This window comes from Photinus pyralis, unplaced genomic scaffold, assembly GCF_008802855.1.
Source record: "Photinus pyralis isolate 1611_PpyrPB1 unplaced genomic scaffold, Ppyr1.3 Ppyr1.4_LG2, whole genome shotgun sequence".
In the NCBI taxonomy this organism is placed as follows: domain Eukaryota; kingdom Metazoa; phylum Arthropoda; class Insecta; order Coleoptera; family Lampyridae; genus Photinus; species Photinus pyralis.
In genome coordinates, this window is record NW_022170403.1 from 2,922,228 (window position 1) to 2,936,434 (window position 14,207).

General features: G+C 35.5%; 1 protein-coding gene across 1 annotated transcript; it reads left to right on the plus strand.

Moving 5' to 3' along the window:
• The first annotated feature begins 165 nt into the window (after positions 1 to 165).
• On the plus strand, positions 166 to 11,100 carry LOC116163090 (dynein heavy chain 3, axonemal-like). Its single transcript, XM_031476935.1, has 12 exons — positions 166 to 443; positions 492 to 718; positions 770 to 944; positions 991 to 1,227; positions 8,878 to 9,117; positions 9,168 to 9,328; positions 9,379 to 9,639; positions 9,686 to 9,851; positions 9,896 to 10,099; positions 10,150 to 10,536; positions 10,583 to 10,839; positions 10,887 to 11,100. Exons 1-12 carry the CDS (start codon positions 237 to 239, stop codon positions 11,098 to 11,100), a joined length of 2,736 nt encoding a protein of 911 aa, XP_031332795.1. The 5' UTR covers positions 166 to 236.
• Positions 11,101 to 14,207: the final 3,107 nt, after the last annotated feature.

Genomic DNA, 14,207 nt, shown 5'->3' on the forward strand with positions numbered 1-14,207 from the left:
TTGGTTTTTGAAATAACTGAGTTTTTGTTTTTAAGAAAATGATAGATAAAAAATGTAAAAAAATAATGTTTAGTTTATTATACGAAATTTAAAGAAAATGCAATTTTAAAATTTAAGATGGCAGTTACGCCCTCTGGTGGTCATTTTTAGAACTTGAAAATATTTTCCGGTTCCGGTTCCCGAGGTATGGCCGAGGAACAGTCTTATTGGGTCACCCGGTACTTTCATTCGTGAGTATGTTACGCAAGTGTTCACAGCACTTTGTGGGTGCGATGGGACCGCCGGGTGGCGGCACAAACATGGTCACGTCCCGTTTTCTGCGCCATATGAACATCATATGCCTGGACACTTTCGGGGACGAGACATTATCGAAAATATTCAGTACAATCCTGGAATGGCACTTTGCTAAGGGCTTTGAGGATTCAATTTGTCGTCAAATTAAAGTTTGTCGATTGAATCCGAAATTCAATGAATCAATATGTCATTTTTAGAACATTGTGAATGCAACAATGGAGATTTACAAAGCCGCAATGGAAAAGTTTCTACCGACACCTTTGAAATCCCATTACACATTTTCCTTGCGCGATTTCTCAAGGGTGATCGGTGGAATGCTTTTGGTTCCTTCGTCCGTCATGACCGATGTTGATAAACTAATCCGATTGTGGATACACGAAAGTTATCGAGTGTTTAACGACAGGCTAATCGATGATGGTGACAAGTAGGTTTCCTATTATCTTTTTGTCTCGGCCTAATTGATTTTTAACACAAGGAAAACTTTTTTCGACATTGTCAAAAACACGAGTTATAACGTCTACAGGCAACACATGGAAAAGGTAATGGCAATTTGGATACCGGAAGGCGAGAAGTTATCTGTCGATACTGCTCGTAACTTATTCTTTGGAAACTACATGAACCCAGATGCCGATCCTAAAATTTATGATGAAGTTGTATTCGAATCGCACAATTTATAATTAACAATGTTTTTGCAAGGTCGCCGATCTAGAGGATTTAGTTGAAAAGATGAATTTCTACTTGGGAGAATACAACATGATTTCTAGGTCGCCCATGCATCTTGTTATGTTCAAATTTGCAATAGAGCATGTCTCCAGAGTTTCGCGCGTTTTAATGCAGGATAATGGGAACGTGCTTCTGGTTGGTATTGGAGGTTCCGGCCGACATTCCGCGGTTAAATTGGCGGCTGCGATGGCGGAATACAATTTATTTGAGGTATTGCTCGCCTATGCGTATCACATAGATACCAATTGAGGTATTTTTGTATATACGTAATAAGTAGATAGTTAAAAGTGTTTGGAAAAATATTATTCAATCACTTTAAGCACATGTTATAAAACCAACAATGTTGAATATGAAATTTTATTCCTAATTTTTTTAATTGTAAAAATAGAATATAGGTACCTATACACTGTGTCCAAGATGTCTATCATGGGGATCTTTGAAACGGATTGTGTAGCTGAGTGGTAGAGCGTTGAGCTATATAGCCGGGAGGTCAGGTGTTCAAACCTGGGCTAAGGTAAGAATTTTTCATCTGTGGCAGAGATGGGAATTTCCTTAGATCAGTTTCGAGCAATCTGCCGGCTACTCCGAATTAGGTTTTCCTGCAGTTTTCCCAATTCGTAAGGTAAAATAGGAGGATTATAGAACAACTTAAGACCTGCAGAGGCAGGGGCACTTCTAAAAAACACATAAAAACGAAATTTGTGGATTTTGTTTTAATTTTTTCTGATGTTATTTGAACAGATACAAAAAAATAAGAAAAACACTTTCTAATTGCCACTAGTTGCGCTCTACATGACAGCGTTGAGAGATTTTTAAGGGAACTTTTCGTTTCAGAGAAACCATCATCAGCTTCATTTGTTTATATGGCCCTTAAAAAAAATTACATACTGTATTGAGTAGCATTTTTTATTACGAATACAACAATGTACGGCACACAAGAAAACCAAAGTTTCAACAGGATGGTGCACCCGCGCATAACGCCGTAATTGTGCGAGAATACCTATCGAAAGTGTTGTAATGTATCTAGTTACATGCATCTAGATACTTTTTGTGTAACTAGTTATACCCTAAGCGAATAACTAATTTACAAATTTCAAGTAACTATGTAACTAACGCTGAGATACATTTTACTACCCTGAAGTTCGAGTAAATATGTTGTGCGTGTTATTTATGCACCAAGATCGTTGGAAAAAATACCAAGAGCATTATTTCAATGGCAAAAACATGAGCAAAGGCGATACTGTTAGTTAGGTAGATTTTATTGCGAGAACTTTACAAATACTATAATAATTAAAAGATAAGATTGTTCTATACAGTAAACTCGCAGTCCAGTCTCGCACCCCTACTCACGAAATGCCATATGCCACTACAAAACACAAAGGATTTTTAGTGAGGCTTCTCCTGCAAAAATTAAATATAAAATTTTTTTTTGTCTCATTAAAATGCCCTTTTATTTCAATTTTAGAATTTTGGATGGAAGATAACTGCATCTGTAACTGTATTATAGACATATGACTCTCGTATGTTTATGATCTGGATCTATTTAAAAATTTAGGCAAGTAACATATTAATGTAGATAATGAAAGTTATGTAACTGTTGCAACACTAGGTACCTGTCGGGCAGATTTACTGGAAAATGGAAAATTTCTCCAGTAGGTGTTCTGACAAAATTAGGGTGTTGTGAGCGGGTACTCCATCCTGTTGAAACCACCAGTTTCCCACTTTTGTTTTATTTGTGTGACCTACATCGTTGCATTTGTATAAAAAGTTCTACTCAATACAGTATGTACTTTTTTTTACAGGCAATATACAAAAATAAAATTAATGATGATTTCTGCAAAACGAAACCTTTCAACCCTGTATTTTAAAACTCAAGTAATGGCAATGAGAAAGTGTTTTTTATTTTTTTGTATCTGTTCAAATAACAAATCTTTTTTTGGTTTCCGAGGTCCCCATGATAGACATCCTTATTTTGGACACAGTGTATATCCTAGGATTGGAATTTTTTTAAATTAATAAGTAATTATAAGTACCTATCATTTGATTTGTTCAAAAAAATTATGCATAATTCCAACAATGCGTTTGAATAATCTGAGAAATCGAATAGTTTTTCTGGAAATTACGTATTCGTTTCGAGTTTAATATAATTGCATTACCCTTTGGTTAGCAAAAAACGATATAATATTACGTCCATTTATTTAAAAAAATTACTACCTATTCATTTGTTAATATCCGCCATTTTGAAGACTATTTTGAAATCATTTTTTGAGTTTGTTCAACTTCAATAAAACTTAGTTTTGAAATTTGGTAAAAAGTGTTGTTTGTACGAGGTTAAAAAACACACAGGAAGTGCAGTCGAGCTAATAGGTTTTTATTTTTCTGTATAGGCTATCGATTTCGGTACGTTAAGCAATACCATCTTCAGGCCGTAGCGTCATTAGTACAAGATACAATATGTTTGTACCTTCTCCTTGAACACATCTAAAATGCCCATACGTGGGGGTGCGCAACAGGCCGCCTGAATTTCACTTGTTTCCGTTTTTCCTCAATATATTGAAAACTATCAATTTTTCATTACCACTTAGCTTTGAATATAAATTTTTATTCATCATTATACAGTATGTTTCAAATTAAGTCGGCACTATTTCAACTTTCTTAGCTGTAGAGTTAGAAAGACGGTTAAATTGTGTACTTATTGGTTGCTAGTGAATCCAAATCTGCAATTAAAAAACCAAAACAACATCGCAATTTTCAAATAATAACAAAAATGTGATTTTTTCATATGGAACGCCCTGTATATTATTACATCATATGACAGATTATTAAATTCTCTACAACAGTTTTTATTGTTTTTAATGTACCATAGCCAAAATACCAAGATTTTTCAATTATTTTCATTTCGATCTAGTTATCGTTAAAAATGATAAAATGACGAATACTTAAGTATGATATACCTATATATATATATATATATATATAATTAAAAAAAACTTATTTACCCTAAGTTGTAGGGCTCAAATTATAAATCATTTTACACACCTTTAAATATGTATACTCAATTTAAGAAAACAAAAAAAAAGAATACCTAAGTATGATCGGACCCGAAAACATGACAACTCGCAAGAGAAATCGTAAGAAAAATCACATAACGTAAACTGCACTTAAATTTATCCTCCATTATTGATATATGGGTCTCTTAAATCGTGTTTTTCTTATGTTATCATCAATCTCTGTTATTATTTACTGCCTATAGTACGTATGGTGTGTACGAAGAGGGGGAACAAGCGCATCATGAAATTTGAAATTGAGCAAATGAGCATATAATTATATAACTAAATATACCTACTGAATAAATGAATAATAACTATAATAAACATAAAAACAAAACCGAAATATAAATACACATTTCATTCATCAAGCTCGTAGTCTGACAACTTCTCTACAAGGGGCACTGGACACACCCCCATTGCGTTCAGGGCAAGCGACCGAGCATGTGACGCCTGCCTTCCGACAGCCACATCCTGGTCCGCACCCTCTCTTGCATGAGGAACATATCATGTTCAATATAAAGTAGGGTCCAGCGCTGGCGATACTTCTTCCCAGAGAGTTCCCCACCCACAACTGGATCTGGTGGTAAATCGTCTCACCATGCTGCATCACTGCACCGGTAGTTGGGGGAGGGGAGGGGGGAGAATAAGCGACGCTCTGTACAATGCCAAAAACATTTTCTCGACACCTCTATGGTGTGGTGCGGTTGGGTTGTAAAACAGGGATGAAATTTGTAAAAGCTGAGACTTAATGTTGATTTGATGGAAATAATTTGGGTGATGAGTTGTGATACCCACTGCCCGAACTTTATCTCTCTTCGATTGTTTTGCGAGAAACGCATCATCAATTCGTGCACAACAATAAAGGCATATGTGCTTAAAGTCAAATGACTGCTGACTCGACCCCAACATGGAGCCCGGTGCCGATGGTTCATCTTTTTACTTCAGGCATGCCTCAATAGAGGTCTTTCTTGTGTAGTTCTTTTTGCAAGACGCATGCATAACCAAAGTTGACTGCCCTGCTAGCTTGCTATACGTTTTTTGTAGGAAATGTAATGAGCTTTCATATTGTACATATAAATGTTTATGAAATAGATTAAATTTAAAGAAGGAGGAGCTGCTGTATTAGAAGAACACAATAAAAATCATCATAAAGATATATTCTAGGCATTAAATTTAATAAGCCTTTATTTAAAGATAGTTTTTGAGATATTGAGGAGATACCGGAAAAATAATGACAAAATCCAAAATGGCGGTCTGTTGTGCACCCCCCACATATGGGAGAAAGATCTAAAGTACATTTTAGGTCAAATTTCATGTCTATAAGTTTTTTTTTATTTTTAATTGGCGATTTTGGTAGTAGATTGACTTGGCTACTGCTGTAGGTACCTTCATTCTAGGACATGTTGCTAATACTATATTTGTAATTGGAGCACATTATTTGTAAGTTTTTTTACAGTTTCTGGGTTGTCCACTTTTTTTTTACTTACTTTGGTTGCAATGAATAAAGATATTCATTGTTTGGTTGTTTTGAACGTCATTGCAGAAGTTGTCTATACTGCATTCATTATAAGAAGGTAGTAGATGGCGCTGTGTTTAAAGATAGACACACACAGGATAAATATAAAACGGCACCAAATTTGAAAAATATGAATATAAATCAAAAGATTTCACGTTTGGATCATTGAAATTGACATCTATAATGTCAGTTCGACAGTTTAGTTCGTAACCGAAACTACTAACATAACAAAATTGGTCACACATTTTATTTGTCGGCGTAATACAGACTCGTGGTTTAACCAATCACAGAGACCGTCAAAGCTTCCCTATGATTTCTACCGCTACCTTCTTAAAATGAATAAGAGTATAGAGCAATTTTGCGAAACTATAAAGTAATTATTTGGTATCACGATTATTTCATTGGGACATGGGGTAGCACGGGGCACGTTAGGAAAAAACGTTTCTATAGGTTGTGTAGTAGGAGCAAAACACAACAGGCAAGTGCGCAGGTCAATGGCAGATCATCGGCACTGATTGTGTAGGATTTCACCAGTTAGGTACATGTGAAATTGCAATATACGCATTTTGTCGTTTTTGGTGAGAGATTGTTTGTTTTAAGTAAAACTTTGAGTGGAAATTTCTAACTATTCAAGTAAGTTAATTTACTTCTGCCATTGTTTAAATAAAGTATTTAAACAATGCTTCTACCAAGTTTTAATTAATTATAGTTGAAGTACTGTAGAAACCCATGACCATTACAGTAATTATGTTTTTTTAGCTAGTATCCAAGTAGGCTTTGGTTTAATAATTTTGATAGATACATCGGGTAGCCAGGGACAGCATAAATTCGGGTATCGGGGGACAAGATGTAACCTCAACTCCCCTTAAAAACCGTCTAGAAGAAAAGTTGGAAGAGCAAAGAGCCAAAGAGGGCAAAAAAGTTTGAAAGATACTCGAAGAAAATAAACTACAAAAGAAGAAAAGAAATAACACAACAAATAAAATCAAAAGAACTACAGGTTGTAAGATAAAAAAAAGTGATAGACGAAAATAAAGAGAGAAGACAATCACGACTACATGCTTGTATAATGTCACGAGACATTCGATGAGGATTTGATCAAATGTCAAAAATTGGCCCACGAAGAATGCGCGGATGTTGAGGACACATCCCATTTTTATGTCTGCGATTTATGTAAAACTCATTATTATTATTGTTTTTATTTTAAAAACGGGTTTCAGTTTATAATTTTGTTAAAATAAAGTTTTACTTCTCAATTTCCTTGCATTCCTTAGCTGTCCCGGGTTACCCTCCAGTTTTAATACTGCAATAAATACTAGAGGTGTCTTTTAAATACCAAAAACTTTTCCAAATTTTTAAATTAGGTACTTTATTTAAAATATTACTTTGTAAGTTTCTACTATTACATGAATAGTCCGTTTTAGTGTCTTTTTCCATTTTCGTTAAAAAAATAAAAAGCCTAAGTATCCTGTGCTACCCGACTTTCCCCTAGTAGTATATATACAATTTTTCGGTAGTGTTATATTTGTATTTCGTGGATTCTGATTTATATGAATGGAACAGAACGGAACAAACTTAATTTATTGACAATTTTTCTACTTGCTATTTTCGTAACTAGGATACTCTTTTTTTCCAGCGCAATTATGATGTAATTTTAAATATATATAACACTTCCCTCGCTATTCCAGGTGTTACTGTTTTTATAGATGATATTAAAGTTACAGGGTTGTCATACGAGGAACATTTACATAAATCATTCCACCCTATTTCTACTTTGGATGAAATTTGTAAAATATTGTTTATTTGTAACAAATTTAACTGTCTGATCCATTCGCGACCCAATAGTGGTTGTCTATCTAGTTTTGTAACATAGCAATTCAAATCGTACTTTTGGTGATTGTATTGAACGTTCACTGTAATATATCCAATTAATTGTACAGGCATTTCACAATATGAGAATAGCTTTAAATCTGTACATTGAAGAGCATGTGTAGCAAACAATTTTCTGTAACACTGCTGACTTATAAGCGTAACGGCTGAACCGCTATCAACTTCGAAATTTACTGATTTATTTTGAAGCTTTAACGTAATTGAATATTTCTTTCTGTACTCAGTAGATTCCGATGTAATTTGTAAAATTTCCTCTACATTATTTACCTGTTTATCCTTCATGCAAACCTTTCTCAAATGACCTTTTACACCACAGGATGTACATGTGATATTCCTGTTTAGTTTACATTTGTTGGCAAAATGATTGCCTCCGCATCTAAAACAATGTATATTAGTATTAGAATTAAAATTTCCTGTATTGATTTTCTTCTTTTCCTGAAAATTGGTCTTCTTCGCGGCTGCACTTGTATCTTCTCCCTTGTGTGTATTTTTTGTATCCTTCTTGAAATTGTAATTGATGGCATGCACATTTGTACCTTTGTGTTGTAACTGCTGTATATCTTTTTCGGTAATTTCCATGCTGCTAGCGACTTCCATGGCTTTTTCTAAAGTCAGGTCCTTTGTTTCTAGTAGTCTAGTTTGTATTCTTTTTGATTGAAGCCCGAACACTAACTGATTCCTTACAGCGTTATTCAAATAATTACCAAATTTGCAATTGATGCTTAATTTTTGTAATGCATGACAATATTCTTGGATCGACTCACCTTCTACTTGTTTACGAGATTGAAATCTAAATATTTCGGCTACTTCTAACGGCGATGGTGAGTAGAAATGTTCCAACGTCTGTATAATTTCTATATACGTTTTACTTTCTGGTTCCACCGGAGATAATTTGTCTGCGAGGATGTCATACGTACTCGCACCCATGTAGTGTAATATGTAGTACACTTTCATATCATCCGTAGTATTAAATACCTTGAAAGCACCTTCTAGACGTTTTACCCACCTGGCCCATGATGTTGTACTTGGGTTGAACGCTTCAATTATAAATGAATGTTGTACTGTATTCAATGACTGCTGTACTGTATTTGTAGGTGTGGTATTCATTGTACTTTGTAATATTCTTCCTTATCCTCGTCGCCACTTGTTATATTTGTATTTCGTGGATTCTGATTTATATGAATGGAACAGAACGGAACAAACTTAATTTATTGACAATTTTTCTACTTGCTATTTTCGTAACTAGGATACTCTTTTTTTCCAGCGCAATTATGATGTAATTTTAAATATATATAACAGGTAGGTCCCCCTACATATTGTTTTCTTTTATTGATATGCGCTAACGCCAACAGATTTAAGTAAATCATGGAAACGATGGTCAACTAAACGTACTTTTAATTGTAGATTGAAATATCTAAGACTTACGGTGTTTCCGAATGGAGAGACGATTTAAAAAAATTACTGTTGAAAGCCGGCGGAGAGGGGAAGCCCATCATTTTCTTGTTTGCCGACACGCAGATTAAACAGGAGGCGTTTACGGAGGACATCAATATGATACTCAACACTGGAGATGTTCCTAACTTGTACGCGGCCGATGAGAAAGTCGAAATACTGGAGAAGATGCAGACGGCCGCCAGAGAAACTGTACGTGATTCGTTTAATTTAAGATGAGCTCTTTAACGGAAAAATTCCAGGGCAAAAAAGTCGATAACACACCTTTGGCGTTATACAATTTTTTTATCGAACGGATTAGAAATAATTTGCATGTCGCGTTGGCTATGAGTCCCATTGGTGGCAGTTTTCGTGTGCGGTGCAGAATGTTCCCGTCACTTATAAACTGTTGCACCATTGACTGGTAACTTACGTACTAGTTTCTTAGTCTACCTACTATAATTTCTGCTTTAGGTTTATGAAGTGGCCAGACGATGCATTAGAGCGTGTTGCGAAAATGTTTCTACAACAAACCGACATTCAGATGGAGATGATAGAGAAGTGTGTTGAAATTTGTAAACATTTTCATACCGCCATCGAAGTAGCTTCGGATAAGTTTTACGAGGACTTGCAGCGTCGCACTTATGTCACACCTACGTCTTACTTAGAATTGATACAGACATTTAAAAGTTTGTACTATTTAAAAGTAGACCAAATCACTTTACAAAGAAATCGGTAAGGTACCACACAGTTAAACTATTTGTACACACTGGTGATATAGATACGAGACCGGTTTGGACAAGCTTGATTTTGCAGCCGGTCAAGTTAGCCTCATGCAGGAAGAACTGCATGCGCTACAACCTAAACTGGTCGTTGCGTCAGGGGTCACCGAAAAACTTATGGTAAAAATCGAGCAAGATACTATTGTAGTGGAAAAACAAAAAGAAGTGAGGTCTTACTGCTTACCTGCCGACTACAATTGATATGCTAGATTGTAGGAGCCGACGAGGCACTAGCCAATGAAGCAGCCGCAGCCGCGCAAGCTATAAAAGATGACTGCGAATCGGATTTAGCCGAAGCTATCCCTGCACTGGAAGCCGCAGTTGAAGCCCTAGACACCTTAAAACCCGCAGATATTACTCTTGTAAAGTCTATGAAAAATCCACCAGCTGGCGTTAAACTCGTCATGGAAGCTGTAAATTATAGCACATTTAACGGATTATATAATCACTTGCGTAACTTTAGATATGTATCATGAAGGGTAGTAAAGCGGACAGAAAGCCGGATCCGACAAGTGGCAAAATGGTGGAGGACTACTGGGGCCCTTCCGTAAAACTATTGGCCGACATGAAATTCCTGGACAGCCTCAAGACGTACGATAAAGACAACATTCCTCCGGCGATTATGAAAAGGATTAGGGAAAAGTACATACCGGATCGTGATTTCGAACCTGCGAATATTAGGAACGTTTCGACGGCCTGCGAAGGTTTGTGCAAGTGGGTTCGGGCATTGGAGGTGTACGATCGCGTCATTAAAATTGTCGCTCCCAAGCAAGAGAAGCTTCGCGGCGCCGAATCGGAACTGGCGATGCAAATGGAAACTCTAAACGCGAAAAGAGCCGAATTGAAACAAGTAGGTTTTTTTACTGAATTAGTTTGAATTTTACACATTTTTATAGATCTTAGATAAGCTGCAAGCGTTAAACGACGAATTTGCCGCGGAAACAAAGAAAAAAAAGGATTTGGAGGATATGATTGAACTGTGCTCTCAAAAACTTGTAAGAGCCGAACAATTAATTGGCGGTTTAGGTGGCGAAAAAACGCGTTGGTCCGAAACCGCCGCTTATTTGCAAGGACTCCTCGGGAACGTGATTGGGGATGTTATACTTTCGGCAGGTGTAGTGGCTTATTTAGGTCCGTTTACTGTTGATTACAGGTACGTGTAGTGAATCCGATGCAATACTCATTTTGTAAGCGTTTCAGGACTGCCATTGTTAAAGAATGGAACTCCAGTGCAATAAAGTTAGGAATACCGTGCGCCACAAATTTTTCTTTGGTAGTTACACTAGGCGAGCCTGTGATTATACGCGCATGGAATATTGCGGGGCTACCCGTCGATAATTTTAGTATCGAAAATGGAATAATTGCCACCAAATCAAGACGATGGCCCTTGATGATAGATCCCCAAGGTAAATAGGCCAGTAAATGACCGTTTTGGCGTGTAATTTTTCGCGCCTCGACGGATTTGCTTGGAAATTTGGATTTAGGTTACTCTTACCCTCTACTTCAAAGGTGAACTTGAGCCCAGGGTTGCCTTTACTTGGGGGGTGAATGCCACCCCTTCTCGAGGGGGGAGATACGTTCAAAACAAATCCGGAAATTGATAAATTCAGTAATTCTAAGCAACTTTTGTTCTATAGAGTTTTTTCACTAAGTCTATAGTATTCGAGTTATTTGCGAGTGAAGATGTTCATTATTCAACAAAAAAAAACACGTTTTCTCATTCGTTAAATTCCAAATCGAGTACCTCAACGTGAAATAACCAAAAAATGAAGCACTTTTCGGGGAAAACTTATGAATACTTTTTTAAAGTGTTTGAAAAAACCTTCCTTTTTGTTTTGAAGAAAAGTTCCTAGCATCAAAACTAAGTGAGTTACGCTCAAAATAAAGTTGGCCCTTTTTTTTGGTAAAAAAAATCGAGGAAATCACCCCCTAATTAGCACCCCAATTGTAATTAAGCGTTACCGCTTTACAGTTTACTTTATTTATGTATTGTTTATATGATCAGTAAGTTTGACCGGTACAAAGTGCATATTTTTGAAAAAATGTAGTTTTGAAATAAAAAAAAATTTTGAAATTTTGAAAAATTCAAAAGTATTAGTGATACGAAACATTTACAAGCATAAAAAATGTAGCTTTTGCTTTTCTGAACGTTTTGCTTTTTTTTTGTTTTTCTGTAAAACAAAAATTGGTTAAGGTGTGGCTGTTCAAAGTTTGCATACCTACACTTGTCATTAGTGACTCATTCGAGCCCTTTCAACTGCAACCCTTTCAAAAATAAGGGTTAAAAAAATTAATTTGAATTAACCGATTTATGATTAAAAAACCAATAACATCAAATACATCAAAACGCGTGTAGTTACTAGAGCATTGTAAGATACACATAATGTGCTATTAAGGCACAGACATTTTATTTATTTTATTTTTTCTATTGTTATTGAAAATCTAGAGACCTAGGACGTATATTTCAAAAAATAAGGGTTGTTTCTTTAATTGAATTAAAATAAATTCGTAAAATTTTAATTAAAAAATTACTGTATATACAGGGTGTCCCTAAAAGGTCTGTACAACGCGCTACCATGGGTTCTTGGTATCAAAATAGGACGATTTAACCCAACTTACCTCTATCCAAAAGTGCCTCGGTAAGGCGCTATCTACCGCCAAAGATTTAAAAAAAAATCGTTATTTTTATTTTATCGGAAAATGGTTTTGCCGATTAAAATGAAATTCGGGATGTGAATGTCTAATGTAAGAAGGGTCTTTGTGATATCATCGTTTTGATTGTAGTTGCTATGTAGGTGGTAAAATACTGACCATCCACATCTGAAGAGGTCTAAAACTTTTTAACTACTATTTTGACAGTTCTGAATTTTTAGACACTGATAGACAGTTTACTTGCAAGCATTTTTTGTCTCTTGATGAATATCGCTATCTGTGATGGTTTACGAAAAAAATAATTTAGGCATGATAATGACAATTAATTCAAGCTTTTGTTTTGCTGTTAAACCCCTAAGTTACAGGGGTACATTTTTGATATTGCGGAAGATCGGTAATTTATTACTATGGATATCTCAAGGTTCAACTAATTAAATCACAGTAAACCTGAAGCACGGTTTATTCCTGAATCAAATTGCGTCAACCATCTTTCGAAATTAATTTTCAACAATATAATAATACGGGAGGCCCATTCGTAATGCCTAAGGCGTTCCACTATCCAATTTTCTAAATTGCTGTTGCTTTCCAAAGGAGAAATCCAACTGAAAAAGTTCCTTTAAATTTTTGAATTGTATAAAAATAGGAGTCGGCCGTTTTTAGGGATTTTGTATAAAAATAATTTTTGCTAGAAATCATTTGTATATTCCTAAAGAGGTCGACTTACACCCCAGGTTTATTCAGTGAACAAAATGTGATTTTGAATCAGAATTACCTATTTGATGTTTTAAGGTCCACGATTTAGTTTGCACTTGTAACTGATTACCTATTATGACCCTAAAACAAAACGGGTTTCTTGCTTAATTATTTATTTCACAACGTTAAAAATTGCACGCACTCAACTCACGGGCTCCTATACTCGCATTGATATCTCCCCTCACACCATCACACGCGTTTATGCACAAACGTCTTAATATGATAAACACATAAAAGAATGTAGCGCCAAGATTCTGAGTGCATTAGTTCTATTGTCACAATTAGTGATTTTTTTCGGATTGTTGGGATTTTCAACAGAAAACTGTAAGTAGGTTATCGAACGCTTGTGCGTGGTGTGTTAATAAGAAAAAGTGTTTTCCCGAGAAATTTTGGTGTAGTCGATTTTGTTAAAAAAGGAAGGTTATACACTGCCTTTTCTTTGCCCCGAAAAAAAAATTGTCTCAGATCGTCCCGGAAAAAAATTTTTCTTATAGAACGTGGCCTGTAGAATCCATAATTTCAAACAGTTCCAAGATTGGGCTACTAGTTCAAAAGTTACAGCCCTTTGAATTTTCTTTCGAAATTGGTTTCTAGTCTATAACTTTTGATTGAGAAGTCTGATCGAAAAAGTACGAATTGTTTTGGATTCTACGCACCAAAATTAATAAGAAAAAGTGTTTTCCCGAGAAATTTTGGTGTAGTCGATTTTTGGTAAAAAAGGAAGGTTATACACTGCCTTTTTTTGAGCCCCGAAAAAAAAATTGTCTCAGATCGACCCGGAAAAAAAATTTTCTTATAGAATGTGGCCTGTAGAATCCATAATTTCAAACAGTTCCAAGATTGGGCTACTAGTTCAAAAGTTACAGCCCTTTGAATTTTCTTTCGAAATTGGTTTCTAGTCTATAACTTTTGATTGAGAAGTCTAATCGAAAAAGTACGAATTGTTTTGGATTCTACGCACCAAAATTAATAAGAAAAAGTGTTTTCCCGAGAAATTTTGGTGTAGTCGATTTTTGGTAAAAAAGGAAGGTTATACACTGCCTTTTTTTGAGGGGTGAAAAAAAATTGTCTCAGATCGACCCGGGAAAAAAATTTTTCTTATAGAATGTGGCCTGT